This window comes from Mytilus galloprovincialis, chromosome 6, assembly GCF_965363235.1.
Source record: "Mytilus galloprovincialis chromosome 6, xbMytGall1.hap1.1, whole genome shotgun sequence".
NCBI classification, from domain to species: domain Eukaryota; kingdom Metazoa; phylum Mollusca; class Bivalvia; order Mytilida; family Mytilidae; genus Mytilus; species Mytilus galloprovincialis.
The window spans coordinates 47,444,113-47,464,486 of NC_134843.1; the positions used below are offsets into that span (position 1 = coordinate 47,444,113).

General features: G+C 32.6%; 1 protein-coding gene across 2 annotated transcripts in view; it reads right to left on the minus strand.

Annotated features, from left to right (window-relative positions):
* The window catches only part of LOC143079730 (amyloid-beta precursor-like protein), a 42,479-nt gene that overhangs the window by 16,959 nt on the left and 5,146 nt on the right, over positions 1-20,374 (minus strand). For both annotated transcript variants that reach the window (XM_076255279.1, XM_076255278.1), the window contains exons 2-6: positions 18,373-18,540; positions 16,461-16,575; positions 10,711-10,932; positions 5,969-6,180; positions 3,266-3,361 (exon numbers count right to left, since the gene is read on the minus strand). In XM_076255279.1, coding sequence (XP_076111394.1) covers positions 3,266-3,361; positions 5,969-6,180; positions 10,711-10,932; positions 16,461-16,575; positions 18,373-18,540 — 813 coding nt within the window. The remainder of the gene's footprint in view (positions 1-3,265; positions 3,362-5,968; positions 6,181-10,710; positions 10,933-16,460; positions 16,576-18,372; positions 18,541-20,374) is intronic.

Here is a 20,374-nt window from a genome sequence, read left to right on the forward strand (position 1 = left end):
AAAGTCATAAGGAGATGTGTTACACAAAATACTTGTATATATCAAACAAGAGTGCACACGCTGAAATGTCTCGCCTTCTATACTAATCATTGATATTATGTTGATAGTCCTAGGTGTAAAGCTAAGCTTTATTACAACTGTCACATAAACTTAACATTAACCAAGATAACTAAACAAAGACCAATGAACCTTGAAAATGAGGTCAAGGTCAGATGAAACATGCCAGGCAGACATGTTCAGCTAACAATGCTTCTATACAACATATATAGTTGACCCATTACTTATAGTTTAAGAAAAATAGACCAAAACACAAAAACTTAACACTGTGCAATGAACTGTGAAAATGAGGTCAGGGTCAAATAAAACCTGCGTGACTGACATAAAGATCATAAAATATTTCCATACACCAAATATAGTTGACCTATGGCATATAGTATTAGATAAAAAGACCAAAACTCAAAAACTTAACTTTGACCACTGAACCATGAAAATGAGGTCAGGGTCACATGACATCTTCCCGCTAGATATGTACACCTTACAATCATTCCATACAACAAATATAGTAGACCTATTGCATATAGTATGAGAAAAACAGACCAAAACACAAAAATTTAACTATAACCACTGAACCATGAAAATGAGGTCAAGGTCAGATGACACCTGCCAGTTGGGCATGTACACCTTACAGTCCTTCCATATACCGAATATACTAGCCCTATTGCTTATAGTATCTGAGATATGGACTTGACCACCAAAACTTAACCTTGTTCACTGATCCATGAAATGAGGTCGAGGTCAAGTGAAAACTGTCTGACAGACATGAGGACCTTGCAAGGTACGCACATATCAAATATAGTTATCCTATTACTTATAATAAGAGAGAATTCAACATTACAAAAAATTTGAACTTTTTTTTCAAGTGGTCACTGAACCATGAAAATGAGGTCAAGGACATTGGACATGTGACTGACGGAAACTTCGTAACATGAAGCATCTATATACGAAGTATGAAGTATCCAGGTCTTCTACCTTCTAAAATATAAAGCTTTTAAGAAGTGAGCTAACGTCGCCGCCGTAGCCGCCGCCGCCGCCGTAGCCGCCGGATCACTATCCCTATGTCGAGCTTTCTGCAACAAAAGTTGCAGGCTCGACAAAAATCTAAGTATATGTTTAGATTCAGCATATCAAAAAAGCCCAAGAATTCAATTTTTGTTAAAATCAAACTTAGTTTAATTTTGGACCCTTTGGACTTTAACGGGACCAAAAATTAAGAATCTACATACACAGTTAGATTTGGCATATCAAAGAACCCAAATTATTCAATTTTTGATGAAATCAAACAAAGTTTAATTTTGGACCCCGATTTGGACCAACTTGAAAACTGGGCCAATAATCAAAAATCTAAGTACATTTTTAGATTCAGCATATCAAAGAACCCCAAGGATTCAGTTTTTGTTAAAATCAAACTAAGTTTAATTTTGGACCCTTTGGACCTTAATGTAGACCAATTTGAAAACGGGACCAAAAATTAAGAATCTACATACACAGTTAATTCGGCATATCAAAGAACCCCAATTATTCAATTTTGGATGAAATCAAACAAAGTTCAATTTTGGACCCTTTGGGCCCCTTATTCCTAAACTGTTGGGACCAAACCTCCCAAAATCAAACCCAACTTTCCTTTAATAGTCATAAACCTTGTGTTCAAATTTCATAGATTTCTATTTACTAATACTAAAGTTATGGTGCGAAAACCAAGAATAATGCTTATTTGGGCCCCTTTTTGGCCCCTAATTCCTAAACTGTTGGGACCAAAACTCCCAAAATCAATCCCAACCTTCCTTTTGTGGTCATAAACCTTGTGTCAAAATTTCATAGATTTCGATTTACTTAAACTAAAGTTATAGTGCGAAAACCAAGAAAATGCTTATTTGGGCCCTTTTTGGCCCCTAATTCCTAAAATGTTGGGACCAAAACTCCCAAAATCAATCCCAACCTTTCTTTTGTGGTCATAAACCTTGTGTTAAAATTTCATAGATTTCTATTCACTTTTACTAAAGTTAGAGTGCGAAAACTAAAAGTATTCGGACGATGACGACGCAAGACGACGACGACGACGACGCAAGACGACGACGACGACGCCAACGTGATAGCAATATACGACGAAAAATTAAAATTTTTGCGGTCATATAAAAAACATCCCAACCTTACTTTTGTGGTATTGAACCTTTTGATTAAATTTCATAGAGATCCAACCAATTAAACTTAAGTTATTGTCTGGAAACTAAATGTCTTTGGACGACAAAGATGACAGTGTTCTCCTTTTTTCACTAATGTAAGGTGGTGTTTTTGAAAAAAACACTTGCAACCAGGTGGTTTTTAAAAAAAAACCATTTCCAACTGGTTGGTTTTTTTTACTGTTGGTGGGGGTCACAAAAAGAAGAATTAGTATTGTATTCACATTTAATGGAATTGAAAAAACTGTCAAATATTCTATTCTGATTTATTTCTTTTCAATAATTTTATTCCTTTCTTGATTTTTCTCTTCTTTCATTCACTATTTTATGTATCTCAGTTAGCAGATGGCTTTTACAGGACTCCCTCCTCCTGCCAATGCATAGCCTATCGATACAAGTTTCTGTCCTGTTCCTCTCTTTAGTGCTTTTGACACACAGAACAGTAGTTTAAAGTCCTGTTCCCAAGTTTTTTATCTTCGTGTGTGTTCCTTTTTCGCTACTTTGATGATTTATTTTTCAATTTCAATACAACTATCTGTTTAAGTTGACTTATTTGGCGAAGAATTTTCCTTATCACCATCGTTATCTACCTTTCTCTTCCCCCGATTCATAAAAGAAAACTTTAAAAACTGTTGATCTGCCATTTTTGTCATTGAAAACAAATCAGTGAGAAGTGATAAGTATTTAAATTTTTATGGTGCAGAACAGAAAAAAATCCACCTCCTAAAATGGAAAGTGGTCAGCTTTCAAAAGAAGGTGGTCGGCACACCTGGCTTAAATGACGAATGGAAAACACTGCATGGCAATGTTGACGACAAAGCTGAGAAAGTGATAGCATTGTACCACCCCAAAATTTATTTGAATGTGTATATTTCATAGTTATGATAATAGAGAATGGGAGTGGGAAATTACTGTTTTCTATATTTTTCAAGTCCAATATATATTTGTTTTTCTTCAACATTCATTATTCATGATTCTAGTTTTATTTATCCGATTCAAATGATAAATTTACAGATGATTTAAAATACCTGCATAATATCTTTGTTGAGTTTTTCAGCACCCTTTGGATTTGACTCCTTTAATTTGTTTACATTGGATCTTGCTTCTTGCCATTCTTTCATCATCTGAAAATGGAAACAATATTTTTTGCAGCTTCTGAGTATCATCTACAGCTAAAAGGGGGCATATCAAACATTCAAAGGTCCACTAAAAATAAATGGTCTCAGCAGTTAACAAGAATGTGTCCATAGTACACTGATGCCTTAAACAGGATGAAATAAAAATTATAATTTGCACACATCAACAAAAATTATATATATAGCACTCAGAAAGTTAATTTATACAGAATAACAAACACCCCTACCACAAAGTTCTTTAACCCTTTTAGGCGTGATGGCGACAACCATTCTTTGATGGCTCGTATGACCCTCCATACTTTTTTTTAACTACCCCAGCTGAACTGTCATGACAGCAGGGACTTCAAATAGCAGTTCATGGTCCATAAACTCTTCTCAGATGTCTGAAAATATGGCACTTTAAAAGCCGTTGAAGAGTTCAAAATCGGAAAGACGTGAAAAGTAGCCAAAATCAGGTGGGATGGGCATCTTTTGATGGCCACTACATAACTGGAAGTGACTGTAGGTATAAACTATTATCATAAATGCATGCATACGTGGTACAGGAACACAAGAAGGTATAAGATGGCCAATAGGAATCTAGTCTGTAAAATCTAGGTCACCGTTTTGTCAGAAATCAGTAAAAACGGACATTTCTGCAGACCTGACTTGACAATAATAATTCCCCAGCAAGACACCCAAGTCCCACATACTCCCAGTTAGCATGAATGGACTGCTGTTACAATAGGGTAATACTTGAATGACAAAGAAACACAGTGTTGTCAGTGTTCACCTCTCAAGGTCGTTTTAAAATCGGAAAATAGACTGAAAATTACCATTTTTCAGTGGGGTGGGTTCAAACCCACGAGAAAATATTGTCCCCTACTGGTTAAAAAATCATTGTATTGGAACAAAATTCCAACTTGATCTATTTCTTGTCATGACCAGTGTAGTTAAACTACATAACAAATACCAAGTGACAAGTCAATAACTTCATGCATGCCAAAAAATGTTGAAAATTGATTAATAGCCCCCATTCCAACAAAGTCGAAAGGGACTCAGATTTGCACTCCATCCTTCGGTCTGTCCATCCGTCAGTATGGCAAATTAGTTTTCCACATGTTTTTCTACATGCTTGAAGATATTGATTTGATATTTGGTTGTTTGTTTTATCATGACAAGTTACAGATCAAGTTAAAATTTTGTTCCGGTCTGATGATTTTGTACAGAGTTATGGTCCTTGGACTTTAAAAATTCACTCAAATTAATCAGTTTTCCACTTTTTTTGTTAGTCTTGAAGATATTGATTCAATAATTGCTATATTGTTTTATCAAGACAAGAGATACATGTAGATCAAGTTCAAATTTTGTTAAGGTTTGATCATTTTGTTCAGAGTTATGGTCCTTTGACTTAGAAAATTCACTCAAATTCCACAATTTTTTTGTCATGCTTGAATATAATATCTTGTTATATAGTTTAAATTATGAGAAGTTATAGATAAAGTTAGCATTTTGTTCAAGTACAATGGAAAAAAAATACATTTGAAACGGGCATAACTCTTGAAAAGTACTAGTGACACGTCAAACTTGATCTATGTTTTGCTGTAAAAAAAACAGCTGCAATATGAGCGCATGATAGGCCCGTCAAGTTTACAAAGAATAACTTCTCAACGTCATATCAGAAAATTACAAAAATCAAGAGGATGCTTACATCAATAGATATAAACAATTAAGCAAGTTTAGTTATCGTCAGAAAACTGGAAAATCACCCCTTTCTTAATAAATGAAACCCATAACTGAGAAAGGTAACATCTAAAATTTATAAAAATATGAAGGGAGCTTACCTTTATAGATATAAACTATTCAACAATGTTCCATGAGACCTGCAGAAAGCTTTTTTGAGTTACTATCCCAAAACTGGAAAATTCACCTTTTTTTAATGAATAAAACCATGCAACTCAGAAAAGTATAATCTTAAATTTATAAAAATCAAAAGGGAGCTAATGTCAATATATATAAACAATTCACCAAAATTTCTTGCAAATTGGTGAAAGCATTTTAGAGTTTTTGTCTGAAAACTGGAAAATACCCTTTTTTTAAATGAATAAAACCCCATAACTCGTAAACCTCAAATCTAAAATTAATAAAACTCACAAGGGAGCTCACATCAATAGTTAAAACAATTCACCAAAGTTTTATGCAAATTGGTGAAAGCGTTTTTTAATTTAATGTCCAACATGTTGAGGACGGAAGGACAACAGTATACCATAATACATCCTATAATGAGGAGCGTATAAAGAACATTGTATATATATAATTTTTCATAACATTTGGTTGAGGCCAACTACAGTTAGAGAATGGAAACCAATTTCAGGACATAAAAACAGACATACAAACCAACAACAGAAAAACTTAATGCCCCCACCATAATAATTCCTTTTTTTTACCTACAAATATACAAATAGCCATACCCTTTTTGATAAATATGTTTGATAGATTTAACTTACATCAATAACAGATACTTTTTGGCTAGTAGTATTCAAGCAGTATTAACTTCTGTACTGTCATTGCATTGACTGTAGCTTATAACTATACAATTACATATAAAGTTCGTACCTTTGTAATTCTTTCATGGTGGTGAGAATCCATTGCACTTTCTGCAGCTAGAAATTTGTCATGTTCATTCTCATATTTACTAAGGAAAGAGTCATCAGCTCTGAGGTATGCAATGTAAGCATCTTCTTTGTTGTCATCTCCACCAAGAAGTATTTCTTGTGGCTTCGTCTTTACTGGAGTCAATTCTACTGGCACATCCAGTGGTTTTTCAGCTAAAAAAAAAAGAAGAAAAAAAAAACATTACTTGAAAGAAAGAATTCACTAACTGCCTTTCTTTGAAAAAAGTTTATTAAGTTTTATGGTAAGATATTTTATGCTAGAAGTATCATATCAAAAGGGAATATAATTATACATTTTCTTATTAGATCCTTGAATGACAGCATCATTGCTAAGGGATCAACAGGAGTTCCAAGAGACTTGATTCTTTAACAGCCAGACTGTATTTCAATGATAACTGCAAAATAAGCAGCTGTCCCAAGAGTGAATGATCACACCCAAGCTATTAGGATAAATCCTGATGTAGAATGTGACAGAGTTTCAGCATTGACTTTTTGGTTACAAAGTGGGTTTTAAACTAGATCTTCAAAATGTCTTATAATGAACAGTAAATTTATAACTATATTTATACAACTCCTATATCATGTTTATCATCACCAACACTTAGAAACAGAAAATATTCAAATAAATCTGTCGCTTCAATTATAATTGTCAAATAAGAAATTAACCATATGCTTAGTAAACTGATAACAGTTGGACATTATTTATGAAGGCTTAGTGTAATCAAACTTTATCAATGTATATAATTAACCATTTCTGAACAAAGAGAAACGACTCAATCACATTATAAATACCTCTTTTGGATATTATAAAGGGCAATAACTCAACAACGAGAAGAGCGAAACTCCTGAAACTTGAACTTGACCTTCATATATTAATTAGCAAGCTTCAACATATCTAAATTTGATAAAATTGGTCAAAGTGTTTTCATGTTATTGAAGGGACACTGTTTGGCAGAATCCACCCGACCATCCACCAACACGCTTGCTTACATCCCCAAATCAGTAACTGATATTTTCGAAAATCCTGTTAAAAACTGCAAAATTTCCTTATAACAAGCATTCTGTGACTATTGCATGGCAATACATACATACTGGTTAGAATTCATTGTAATAGAATGAAATTCTAACTTGATCTATAACTTGTCATGGTGTAAACAACATAAAAATATTAAGTCAATATCTTCAAGCATGATGAAACAAGAGTGCACACGCTGAAATGTCTCGCCTTCTTTATTAACCATTGATATTATGTTGATAGTCTAAAATATATATCTATCACATAAACTTAAAATGATAAAAAAATGAGGTCAAGGTCATATAAACCATATAAAAGAAATACATGTACACCTTACAATTATTCAATACACTAAATAAATTTTTTCCATTGGGTCACCAGTGATGGTGATTATAGTAACAAAGCTGAAAACACATTCTGTTTATATAATATGTCTAAATATCAGCCCAATAAAGCGGAAGCAATTTTTTTGTTCTTCCCTGGCCAGGATTTGAATTTGTGCTACTGAGATATGGTCGCACCAAATCGCCTTACACTATGCAAGATGTGCTAGACCACTCGAAAAATGTGTAAAATGAGTCATCTGCATACAAGGTATGAAGCATTCTACCTTCTGAAATAAAAATTCAAAGCTTTATAGCTATAGTATAGAAATAGTTTATAAGGCTGTCACAGTTGGATGCTTATCTCTTTATAATATTTCAGACTACAACTTTTGTTTTAGGTGAGACAAAAAATGAATTGTTTATCCCTCTATAGTTTTGTTGTGTAAAATAATACATGAATGTGTACAGATGTCAATTGATACTAAGGTAAATTTATCATGAAAAACATATCTTAATGAAAAACATTGAAACAAGAAAAGTGAGCTTAAACTATTAGCTCATGAGTTGACCATGTGCACTGTAGCATATACTGGATCAATTAACATTGACAGAAATCGATATTGGAGCCTATATAGTGATGAATACAAAACAACATGTTCACTGATATAAAACAGGAAAATCAATAGCTTATCCATTTTTGATACACATATTATATGACTCATTTTACCTGGTAAATGACTATTTACAAGAGATTTCAATGACAACAGTAAACAGTTTGTTGTATTCATAACTTTTTCAGACTTAAGATGAGTAAACTAATTAATAAGTTGACAAAAAATAAAAATGTTATATTTTGTTTTTGTCTCAAAGTGGAATTATGAAATATTATTAAGCTTAATTAACAGTCAATAAAAAAAGATCAAAATAAGCTGAACAACACTGATGGCTTGCAAGTCAATGATTCAACTCATTTGAATCTCAATTCACTTATGGCACAAAATGGCCTTAAATATAAACTTTATCATTAAACACCAAAAAAGGTCACAATTTAGTTCATAAATAGGTCTATTTCAAAAGCCTTAATGCTAAATAAATCAGTGTTTTTCTTAAAACGTACTGTGAAAGTACTTTAATTCGTGGGTATCAATTTTCGTGGTTTGAGCAACATTTACATGTTCGTGGGTTTTTAAATTCATGGATTTGAGTTTTCTAAAAAAAATTGAAAACATTTCAGACATTAGAAACGAAGGATACAAATTGTCTGGATTGAAGGAAATTGCAAAGTAAAATTGTCCCCTGAATATCATAGTGATCACACTAGTTAACCCCAGATAGAGTGATCAACAGATTACCAGATAGAGTGATCAACAGATTAAAGACCATCAAAGGTGTTCATTAGGCCATAAACATGTCACCTATCATATCTTGAATGGAAAAATAATTCTTATAAAAAGCAAGCCCAGCATGAAAATAAAATTTAATTATTATTTCCCATACATAAGAGATTCATGAGGACATAAAATAAACACTTTATTATAGCATATCAATATTGGTTGAGGCAAATTGAAAAAAAGAGAACAGAAACAAACCAGATGCTCCGCAGGGCGCAGCTTTATATGACCGCAGAGTTCGAACACTGAACATTGGGGCTAGTATGGACACAACATTCAAGCTTGATACAGCTCTGAATTTGGATTGTGATTAAATAGTTGACACAACACAGGTTTCTGACACATAATGAATGTGGTCTAAGAACTTAAACTTAAAAACTTGAAATTCTAAATTGGGCATTACCTATTATGGTCCAATATCCAAAATCTAAATACTGGTTAGATTCAGCATATCAAAGAACCCCAAGAATTATTTTTTTTTTAAACTAGGCCTATAATCAAAAATCTAAATTCAGCATATCAAAGAACCCCAAGAATTCAATTTTTGTTGATATCAAACAAAGATTAATTTTGGACCACAATTTGGACCAACTTGAAAACTGGGCCCATAATAAAAAAATCTAAGTACATGTTTAGATTCAGCATATCAAAGAACCCCAAGGATTCAATTTTTGTTGAAATCAAACAAAGTTTAATTTTGGACCCCAATTTGGACCAACTTGAAAACTGGGCCAATAATCAACAATCTAAGTACATGTTTAGATTCAGCATATCAAAGAACCCCAAGGATTCAGTTTTTGTTAAAATCAAACATAGTTTAATTTTGGACCCTTTGGACCTAAATGTAGACCAATTTGAAATCGGGACCACAAATTAAGAATCTACATACACAGTTAGATTCCCATATCAAAGAACCCAAATTATTCAATTTTTGATGAAATCAAACAAAGTTTAATTTTGGACCCTTTGGGCCCCTTATTCCTAAACTGTTGGGACCAAAACTCCCAAAATCAATCCCAACCTTTCTTTTATGGTCATAAACCTTGTGTTTAAATTTCATTGATTTCTATTCACTTATATTAAAGTTATGGTGCAAAAACCAAGAAAAACCTTATTTGGGCCCCTTTTTGGCCCCTTATTCCTAAACTGTTGGGACCTCAACTCCCGAAATCAATCCCAACCTTCCTTTTGCGTTCATAAACCTTGTGTTTAAATTTCATTGATTTCTATTTACTTATATTAAAGTTAAAATGCGAAAACCAAATGTCTTCGGACGACGCAGCGGACGACGACGACGCCAACGTGATACCAATATACGACCAAAAAATTTTTCAATTTTTGTGGTCGTATAAAAAGTTAGCAATTTTTCTTATTGTAAATGGGCATAACTCTAGAACGGTTAAAGTGACACAGTAGTAATTAGCATTGTGTATAAGTTTTAAAACAATTGGTTGAGGCAAACTAAAGAATGGAAACCAACTTTGGGAGGATCCTACAAACAGAGAGACAAGGGTAAAACCTAATGCCAACTCCATCAAGTCAGGGGCATAAAAATGCTTTGAGAATATCAAAAGAAAATATAGGGTAACCATAAGTTTTTTCAAGTTTAAATACAAGAAATCACACATTGAAATGTCTTGCCTTCTTTACTAACTATAAACCTTTATTACAATATCACATAAACAAAACATGATCAAGAAAATGAGATCAAGGTCAGATAAACCAACCATTAACCAAGAAATACATGTATACCTTACAATCATTCAATACACTAAATATAGTTGACCTATTTAATTTGAAAAATATCCCCCATCCTTTTTGGCTGTCCCTCTGGTAGCTGTCGCCCCTCTTTTATTCTAAAATCAAAGAACTCTTCTTTTCCCGACCTTAATCAAACTTAAGACTTTTACAAGAAAACAATGACATGTCTATAAATCAAACAAAAATGTACCTTGTTCATCGGGGCAGCAAACATATTCAACTCCATTGAACTTGCCAATATCACAGTCAAGTAGCATTGCAAAATCATTTCTCTTCATATTTTGTGCCTTGCATTTCTTGTCTGCTACATCTGCCCAATATTGATAGCCTTCACATACTACAGGTAAGCCATGTTCATGTTCAAATTTACAGTGTCTAGGTACCAATAAAGCATCACTCTCGAAACGTCCCACTATGAAAAAAGTTTAAATACATGTCATGTGTCTATTTATCAATATTAGAATTATTGTTATGAATATAAACAAGAGGCTCTCAAGAGCCTGAATTGAATCTCTCACCTGTATTTTTTTTTGGCTTAAATTTCATCAATGAGCTTTTTTGCTTTTCAATATATATTAAGGCCACACCAATTTGATCCCTTGTTCGACGGACCCGCCCGCACCTATTTTTTTTCAAAACAGAATTTTTTTATTTTTTTTATATTCCCGCTTCCCGCATCCGGAATTGTAATCATGTCCATTTCCCGCACCGTTTTTTTTTTGTAAATATTATAAAAAGATATCAACATTTGTTAAATTTATCACAATCTAACCTGTATATAACGATTTTAAACATAAAAGCACCCCACCACACTGTGTAAATATCTGTGAGAATATTTGTTTCAGCATGAAACCTGGAGTGCCCCGATAAAAAGTTATAACAGCGGGTATTTCCGTGAAGAACAAAAAATTGGTTTCTTTCCCCCTTACTTATATTTCCTATCAAAAATGATCGTTGTTAGAATAAAGTACAAAGAACTTCTGAAGGATTTGCCTTCAACTGCAATTATATTGTATGCTGGCGAAACAAAACTATCCATAGCCGCTGCATGTTTATGCACCGTTTATGCACCTGTCCTGATTGATTCAGGAGCATGTCGTTCAGCAGTTATCGTTTGTTGATGTTGTTTATTTGTATTTTCCCGTTTGGATATATAAATTAGATCGTTGGTTTTCCTGTTCGAATTGTGAACGCTAATAATTTTGGGGTCCTTTATAGCTTGCTGTTTGGTCTGTATCAAAGCCCTGTGTAAAAGGCCGTACTTTGACCTGTGTTTGTTATTATCAGGTTGAGAACAACCCTCCCTCAGACAAGGGGTCATTTTACTGATGTAGAAAAGAAAATAGAAATACCAAGGATTTGTATAGTTTTTCTATACAAAACCTTTGAACACTTAGAATTTTGTACTCAAAAAGAGGAGAGTTACATCATATTTTAAACAAATTTTTCTGAAAGAGGGGTCCACTTATTTTGAATAATATTAAACTGTTAAAGTAAATGTGTTATTACAGGGTTAAAGTCCAGGAATATTACTAGATTCTTGGACATGTTTTGACCATTTTTTTTTAAATACCAGATAGATATATAGTTCTATGAGAAAATATGAGCCCTTTTGTACAAACAAATATATTATAACTTATATTGATCCCTCATAAAACATGTAAAAGGGATATTTATAACATTAAGGGGTTGCCCCCAAACTGATTATGATTTGGATGGAGAATTGTCTCATTGTCAGTCACACATACATAGACCATATTTAATTATTTCTTGGTGAACAGGGAAAAAATACTTCAGAAATTAATAAAATGTCAAAGTACAAGTGATAAATCAAGTTTTAATATTGTCAAAACCTATTATTTTATGTTTACAAAAAAAAATTATAATCGCTCGCCTTTACTTTTCAAGCTTCGCCTCAAAAATTTGCAAATAAAATATTTTTTTATTAAAATTTTCAAATCGCTCGCTCGCCCCAAATTTTGGAGTCCAAAAATCCGTAGAACAAGAAATTAAATTGTTGTGGCCTAATGAGCGGCTTAAAAATGTCATTTAAATGTTCATTGTATCTCATGTATCTGTCATATTTGCTTCAAAGGCAAATAAATGCATTTTACCCATATGTTCTTTTTTAGATATACTGTCTATGTTTCTTGATGTACAAGGAAATAAAATACAAAATCTATACTAGATTTAATGGAGAAGATTTTCAAAGCCAAAAAACATAAACAACTTGTGTAAAATTGTCCTTAAAGGGCAATAACTCCTTAAGGGGGTTAATTGACAATTTTGGTCATAAACTTTTTTGTAAATCTTACTTTGCTGAACATTTTTGCCATGTCTGCCATGTTGGTTGTGTCATAGACTGAAACTTTGCACATTTATTTCTTATCCCAGATCAGTATATAATTGCCCACATTAATTTACTATGGTCAAGCATGTTTAAAATTTTAAGTATTTGTAGATTTATTGTTTTTATGAACTTATGCAGACTGTCTGTTGACTGTTAAATTTAACGTATGATGCAGCTGTGTTTTAATTTAACTGTAATCATTACTAATTAGAAGCACATAATTTATGTTGCTGTTTGTTTATATTCTGTCCCTATACTTGTGTGATATGGAGATGAATATTGATTTAATGTGTGAGAAAGTTATGAAAGTAGTAAAGACCTTTACGATGATAAAAGTGAGTGAATATTGAGATGTGGGGAAACTTGAACATGTTGAATATAGTTAGTGATAGAGAATGGATGTGTCTCTTTATTGAACAATGTAATATATTGAAAGTGTATATATATGAACTTGTACATAATAAATATGTATATATATGAAAACTAGTTTTTAAAGCCAGTGTTATGTTTATCTTTTTAATACTGGTTAATGAAATCATTACAGTGTACTGGCTGGTCATTATCGCGTATGATACAATTTTGACACACCTACATAGCTAATAAATATTCATGACTTTATAGATAAGATTAGCATGTGTAGTCATAAACTGGGAGTTGCAGATTTGTAGTCCAACTGTACATATGTAGCTTTGAGAATACAGAATAGATACAAAAATACTGTTTCTAATATTAATAATCCGAGCAAGTAAAACACGGATTTATCACCAGTGCCTTAGAAGAGCTCTGTGACAGTTGACAGGCAGTGGAAATCTGGCTAAATTACAATTGTACAACATGTACAAAGTCCATTTTTCTAATTGCAATAATTACATATATCACAATGTATATATAGATTGCCTAACAATGTTATTTTAACACACTTTTTAGTATGAAAATATTAGAATGTTTAAAATATTTACATAATGATAAAAGTAAACGCAATATTTTGCTAGACAAACTAGCCTTATCAAGGTTGCATCTATCCAGGTAAAATTGGATGTAGATGATAAGAAACTTTTGAAGCTCAATGTACATGATGCACTTGAATTTAGCTGCCTTTTAAATAATACTAAATTTAGATGAATTTCAAGATTATTTACAAAATTGGTGGTTGAAGTTTGCAACGTCCATTAGCCAATATTACAGGATAAAAAGGACGGTGCTGGGTATTAAATTGTTCTTTATCTTTCCTGTACCTTTTCTTGTCTTTTTCGTTATGACCATTAGGTTCTAAAGTGTGAAGCTGGTGGATCCAAAAGTTTTCTCTTCTCCTTCTCGCCGTGGTGTCCCACTCGGTGTTGACTTTTATGATTTGGAAGGTAACATTATCAAAATGATGTTTCTTTGAACAAAAATGTCTTGTGAGAGGATAGTTTTTGTTGGTTTTGTACCACAAAAGATGGTTATTGAGCCGAATATTGAATTTGTCCATTGTTTCTCCCACATACTGAATGCCACAAGTGTCACATGCTAATATATAAATTGGATAATGTATATAATGTACATGTCGTGTACATTTTATTATTTTGTACAGGTTATTACTTGTACAATAACTTTGTATGAGTAATACTAACTACTTGTATGATGCCATCATACAAGTTGTTACCTGTACAAATATAATTGTACCAGTAATTACTTGTACAATTTTTGTTGAGAAAAGGATAATAACTTGTACAACACAATATCTTTGACTTGTATGTTCTTCTACTTTTGCTTTAAACAAAATGTTTCATTGAAAAACACCTTTCTTTAAGTTAGTAAGTCTGGGATTGTTTTTTCAATTGTCGGGTATTATTTTTCTTTAACTGTTTTCTCTTATTTATTTATGTTTGTTTATTTTTGTCGAGCCTTCGTTTTTATATATATGTTGTGTACAAATTGTAATGTTGTACAAATTATAATTTGTACAGATTTTTTGTACAAGCTATCAGTGTTTTATGATCTGCTGAACAAAAATGGATGATGCAAGCACACATTCTTTTGCTTCGCATATTTCTGTCATATTTTCACAACTACATAATACAGTCTAATACTGAGCATTGATACAAAAACATTATAAGACCACACAAAGATTTTGTATGGATATGAATATGGTATAAGGAAAAAAATTAAATTAGAATTTAAACCATCCTCATTTCCAGATTGAAGACTAAGAGAATAGGATTAAATGTTAGGTTGATTTTTTTTTTAATTCAAAACATTACACTGGTACATTTTATAAGATACACCTGTATCACCTGTCGCAGGAAGGTAGGTGTCAAAAAACTTATAACTTGTACAAAACCCTGTACAAATTTACATCTTAACAACATGCTTAAATTCCATGTGGTGAACCAACGCCTGTGTGAATCATTTCATTGGAGTCCCTTGTACATCTTGTACACAACACATATATATATATTACATTAAGTGCTTAGAAAATCAACCTAACGATGTTAGAGTAGATCTGATTCTGTTCTTTTTATTTCGTACTTCTACGACAAGACCCCCTAGCATTGCACAGAGACCTTATCCCCTCCTCTAACTCTAGCTTATTTTATATATATATTCTAGGCACTTTATATATATACGTCTAAACATCAACCCAACAATGTTAGATCTGTAAATTTGCTTTCGCAAATTTTTTGTTCTTCTCTCGCCGGGGTTTCGAACCCATGCTACTGAAATACCGTGACACCAAATCGCCTGCACTGCAGCCGTCCCGCTAGACCACACGACCACCTGGGCTTCACAATAATAAAGCTTTCGGTGGCCGTGTTTTACCTTTCCTCGTCAGTTTTAATCTAGCGTCGTACTACAGTACATGATATATAAGGCATGGAGATGTTATTGTTACAGATCAGCTCAATTATATATAGTAAAGGATCCTACAAATTAATGTAAGATACAGTCACAGAAAATAATTATATTTATAAGTACGTCTGAGTCAGTGACAACTCTACAACAGATTTATCCATCGGATCACCAGCAATGAAGGTGATACATGGCTGTGTACATAATGTATATACAACTCATCTAAACATCAACCCAACAATGTTAGATCTGTAAATTTGCTTTCGCAAATTTTTTGTTCTTCCCTCGCCAGGATTCGAACCCATGCTACTGAGATACCGTGACACCAAATCGCCTGCACTGCAGCCGTCCCGCTAGACCACACGACCACCTGGGCTTATATAAATATGGTCAATGTTATATTATATTGACTCTGGGACTTTGTCCTCATTCAATATAGTCTGAACAGGTCAATATTTGAAGTATTGACCTTGTCAAAAGTCCATAATTGTAAAAGTATTCCATGAACAGAAAGCTCAAGAGCTATGAAAAAAAGCATTTTGATACAACAAATATTTTCAAAAATTCAGTTTAGCCAAGCAAGAAGCAATGTCTGAGAAAAGTGCTGAACTGATTACTTTCAAGCTGCTGACCAAATGTTTGTGTTGTACAAAGAAGGTGATTATAATATATTCAACACTCTTTGATATGGGATATAACATTCTTCTTCTTTCCAAAAATGCATTGTCATCACAGTTTTCAGGAGATAAATATCTTACCTATACATCTGTAGGGTGTAACTGCTATTTCCTCAGTTTTCCCAAATTTGTCTGGCCAATTAATTGTAACTTCATGATCTTCAACAATGTTAGTTATAGAAAAATTTTTGAACACCTGCAAGAATTGAAAATACACTTATTATCTAATTAACAGTAGAGGGATGTTAAATGTGAATTCCACATGAAATGATATTCAAGATTCAAGATTCTTATGAATCTCACATGAAATTTTTCACATGATCTTTTAAAAAAATAAATGAGTTTTTTTTCATGATTTTAATTGAATTTAAAAATTAAGATGTTATTTGAATTACATTATTATAAATTTTCATGTGAATTTCACGTAAACAAAACATCATGTGATTTTCACATAAAATTCACTTGAGTTTTACATGAGATTCACGTGAAACTCACATAAATTGATTTTACATGAGTTTCAGGTATCAGTTTTTTTGAGGTGAAATTGATGTGAATTTTATGTGAGATTCACATGAATTTAAATTCATGTGAAATTGATGTGAGTGAAATTTGCCAGTATATATATATATATATGTATATAGTCTTGAAATACAGAAAATTCCTTCTGAGACCTTGGATATTTTTTAGCCAGAAAACAGTTGACTCACCTATTAGCGTTCCTCATGTTTCTTAGCATGTGTAACTTTTGACTATTGACCATCTGACCCTTAAATTGAGAGGTCCCTTCTTTTCCTAATATTAACATGATTAACCTGATGCACTTGAATTAGTTTATCTAAACTAACAAGTGCACAGCAAAAAATCTGACCCAGAAATAACTGTGAGTAATATTTCTACATTTTCAGTTTTTCCCCCTTTAAAGGATTCTCTCATATATTGGTGAGTTTTGGGAAGTGTCCATAGGATATCCTCGTAATCAAGATTCTCGGATCATTTATATGGTCCCTCTCTGGATAGTCTACCACGTGACATTGTATATTTCAACAATCAAAGCACATTTGTACATTGGTAAGTAAACAATAAAAACTTTAGATTGTACTATCAAGAGTGCACATGCTGAAATGTCTCACATTCCTTACTAATCATTACTAATCATTGATATTATGTTGATAGTTTTAAATATAAAGCTTTCCTGCAACCTACAACTATCACATAAACTCCAAGAAAATGAGGTCAAGGTGATATAAACCAAACAAAAAATGCATGTACATGAACACCTTACAATCATTCAATACTCTAAATATAGTTGACCCAAATAGCTATTGTTTATAGTTTCTAAGAAACAGACTTAACCAAGAAAACTACATGTAAACATTGACAAATGAACAATGAAAATAAGGTCAAGATCAGATGAACCATGCCAGACAGACATGTACAGCAGAATATCATCTGACGGACATGAGGACCTTGCAAGGTAGGCACATACCAAATATAGTTTTCCTTTTACTCATAATAAGAGAGAAATTAACATTTTTTTCAAATAGTCACTGAACCATGAAAATGAGGTCAAGGACACTGGACATATGACAGACGGAAACTTCGTAACTTGAGGCATCCAGGTCTTCCACCTTCTTAAATATTTTTAAAGTTTTTAAGAAGTTAGCTAGTTAACACCGCCCCCACCGCATCATTATCCCTATGTTGAGTTTTGTAGGGTGAGTTTTTGTTTGATACTATACAATTTTCATTGTTGAAACTGTACAGTGACCTGTAATTGCTTTTGCTTTTGTCATTTCAGCTCTGGTGAACAGTTCATTTGCATCATACCATATCTCCTTATTTTGATAATGTGTAGTATTGCAGTTGTCAGTTATTTGTAACCACAAGACAAATTAGTCATATCAACATGTACATTCTTGGGATAGTTGTCTTGTATGGGCATATTGAAGATATAATTTTTCCATTTGATCTGGAAGTAATTAACATTACTCACACTTTGACAGTATTTAAGAATGTCTAGTTTATCCTCTTTACAGTCTGTATTGGTATCCTTCTGCCACCCTGTGCTTGTTTTGTGCATTGCTGGTCTTCCACATTTAAATGCAACAGATGGAACAAATTTTGATGCAGGTATATCATTATCAATATTAGCTGCAAGTGCCTGAAAGATTCACAAAAAGAAATTATCAATTTTAAAAATATAAACAAACATGTATTTTTTATTATCTATGAGTTTTCCAATAAAATTGGGAAAACAAGATATTCTAGATGAAAGTTTTAGTGTGCATAGTTATACATTTATGTCAAAAATTATCTTTTTCCCCCAATTTTTTGGCCCAAAAAAATATTAAAGAAATTTTCCTTCTAATTTCTGAAATCTTGAGGAGAAAACATTGTCCCACCACCACACAATCCCCCCCCCCCCCCCTCCCTTTTTGCAGAAAAAAATTCTTTCACACAATATATGGTCATAAATATCTCAATTCAAATTTCCAATGCAGTTTGCAACCATAGTTACAAAAATGTACCCATTTAAATACATTATATAAGCTTCAACATAGAACCAAATGCTCTGCAGGGCGCAGCTTTATACAACCGCAGAGGTTGAACCCTGAACGGTTGGGGCAAGTATGGACACAACATTCAAGCTGGATTCAGCTCTAAATTTGGATTGTGATTAAACAGTTGACACAGCATAGGTTTCTGACACAGAATGAATGTGGCCTAATGAACTTAAAATAAAAAAAAAATTTTTGCCTTTGAGCAATTCACTTTGCTGTGGAATATTAATCCTTTCTTTTTATTTCTAAAATCTGAATTGAGAAAAATTGAACCCCCCCCCCCCCCATTTTTTTTTTCACATCCCCCTTTCCCTTATTTCAAAACTGATCTCAATTCAAATTTCTAATGGAGTTTGCAACAATAACTACTCATTTAAACAGATCATAAAATAATAAAATGTCAAAAAAGTGTTTGTAATCACTGAATGGTAAAGATTGTTTTAATTTATCAGTTGGTAGTTAAAGTGAATATACATTGTATATTGTATAAAGCAATGATTTAAGTTGATTCAACTACTATTCTGGACAAAGAAAGATAACTCCAATTTTCAAAGAATAATTCATAAAGCATCGGTTTAAGGTGATAAACAAAAAAGCATTTATATTGGCAAATGTTCAATGAAGTTCATTAAACTAAGTTATTGGCAAATTTCCAATGGAATTTATTAATAATAAAGTTTTTGGCAAATTTCCAATATACTTTAACAGCAGTTTAGGTGAGATATTCTAATGAGTTTCAATTTCCAACCTAACACTGCTTTTAAATTATTTTTTGTGCTTAAGTAAATGTCCATTAACCTGGAAACCCTTTTCCCCCCTTTTTTGCACCTTATTCCTTAACAGTTTGAGCCATAACTCCCAAAGACACTTCTTACCATCCCTTTGTGGTATTCCAATATCCAAAATCTAAATACATGGTTAGATTCAGCATATGAAAGAACCCCAAGAATTCAATTTTTGATGAAATCAAATAAAGTTCAATTTTGGACCCTTTAGACGTCACTGTGGACCAATTTGATAACCGGGCCCAAATATCATAAATCTAAATAAATGGTTAGATTCGTCATATCTAGAAACCCATATATTCAATTTTTTTGTTGAAATTGAAACCAAAAAAAAAGTTTAATTTTGGACCCCGATTTGGACCAACTTGAAAACTGGGCCCATAATAAAAAAACTAAGTACATGTTTAGATTCAGCATATCAAAGAACCCCAAGAGTTCATTTTTTGTCAAAATCAAACTAAGTTTAATTTTGGACCCTTTGGACCTTAATGTAGACCAATTTGAAAACAGGACCAAAAATTAAGAATCTAAATACACGGTTAGATTCGGCATATCAAAGAACCCCAATAGTTCAATTTTTGATGAAATCAAACAAAGTTTAATTTTGAAACCTTTTGGCCCCTAATTCCTAAACTGTTGGGACCAAAAC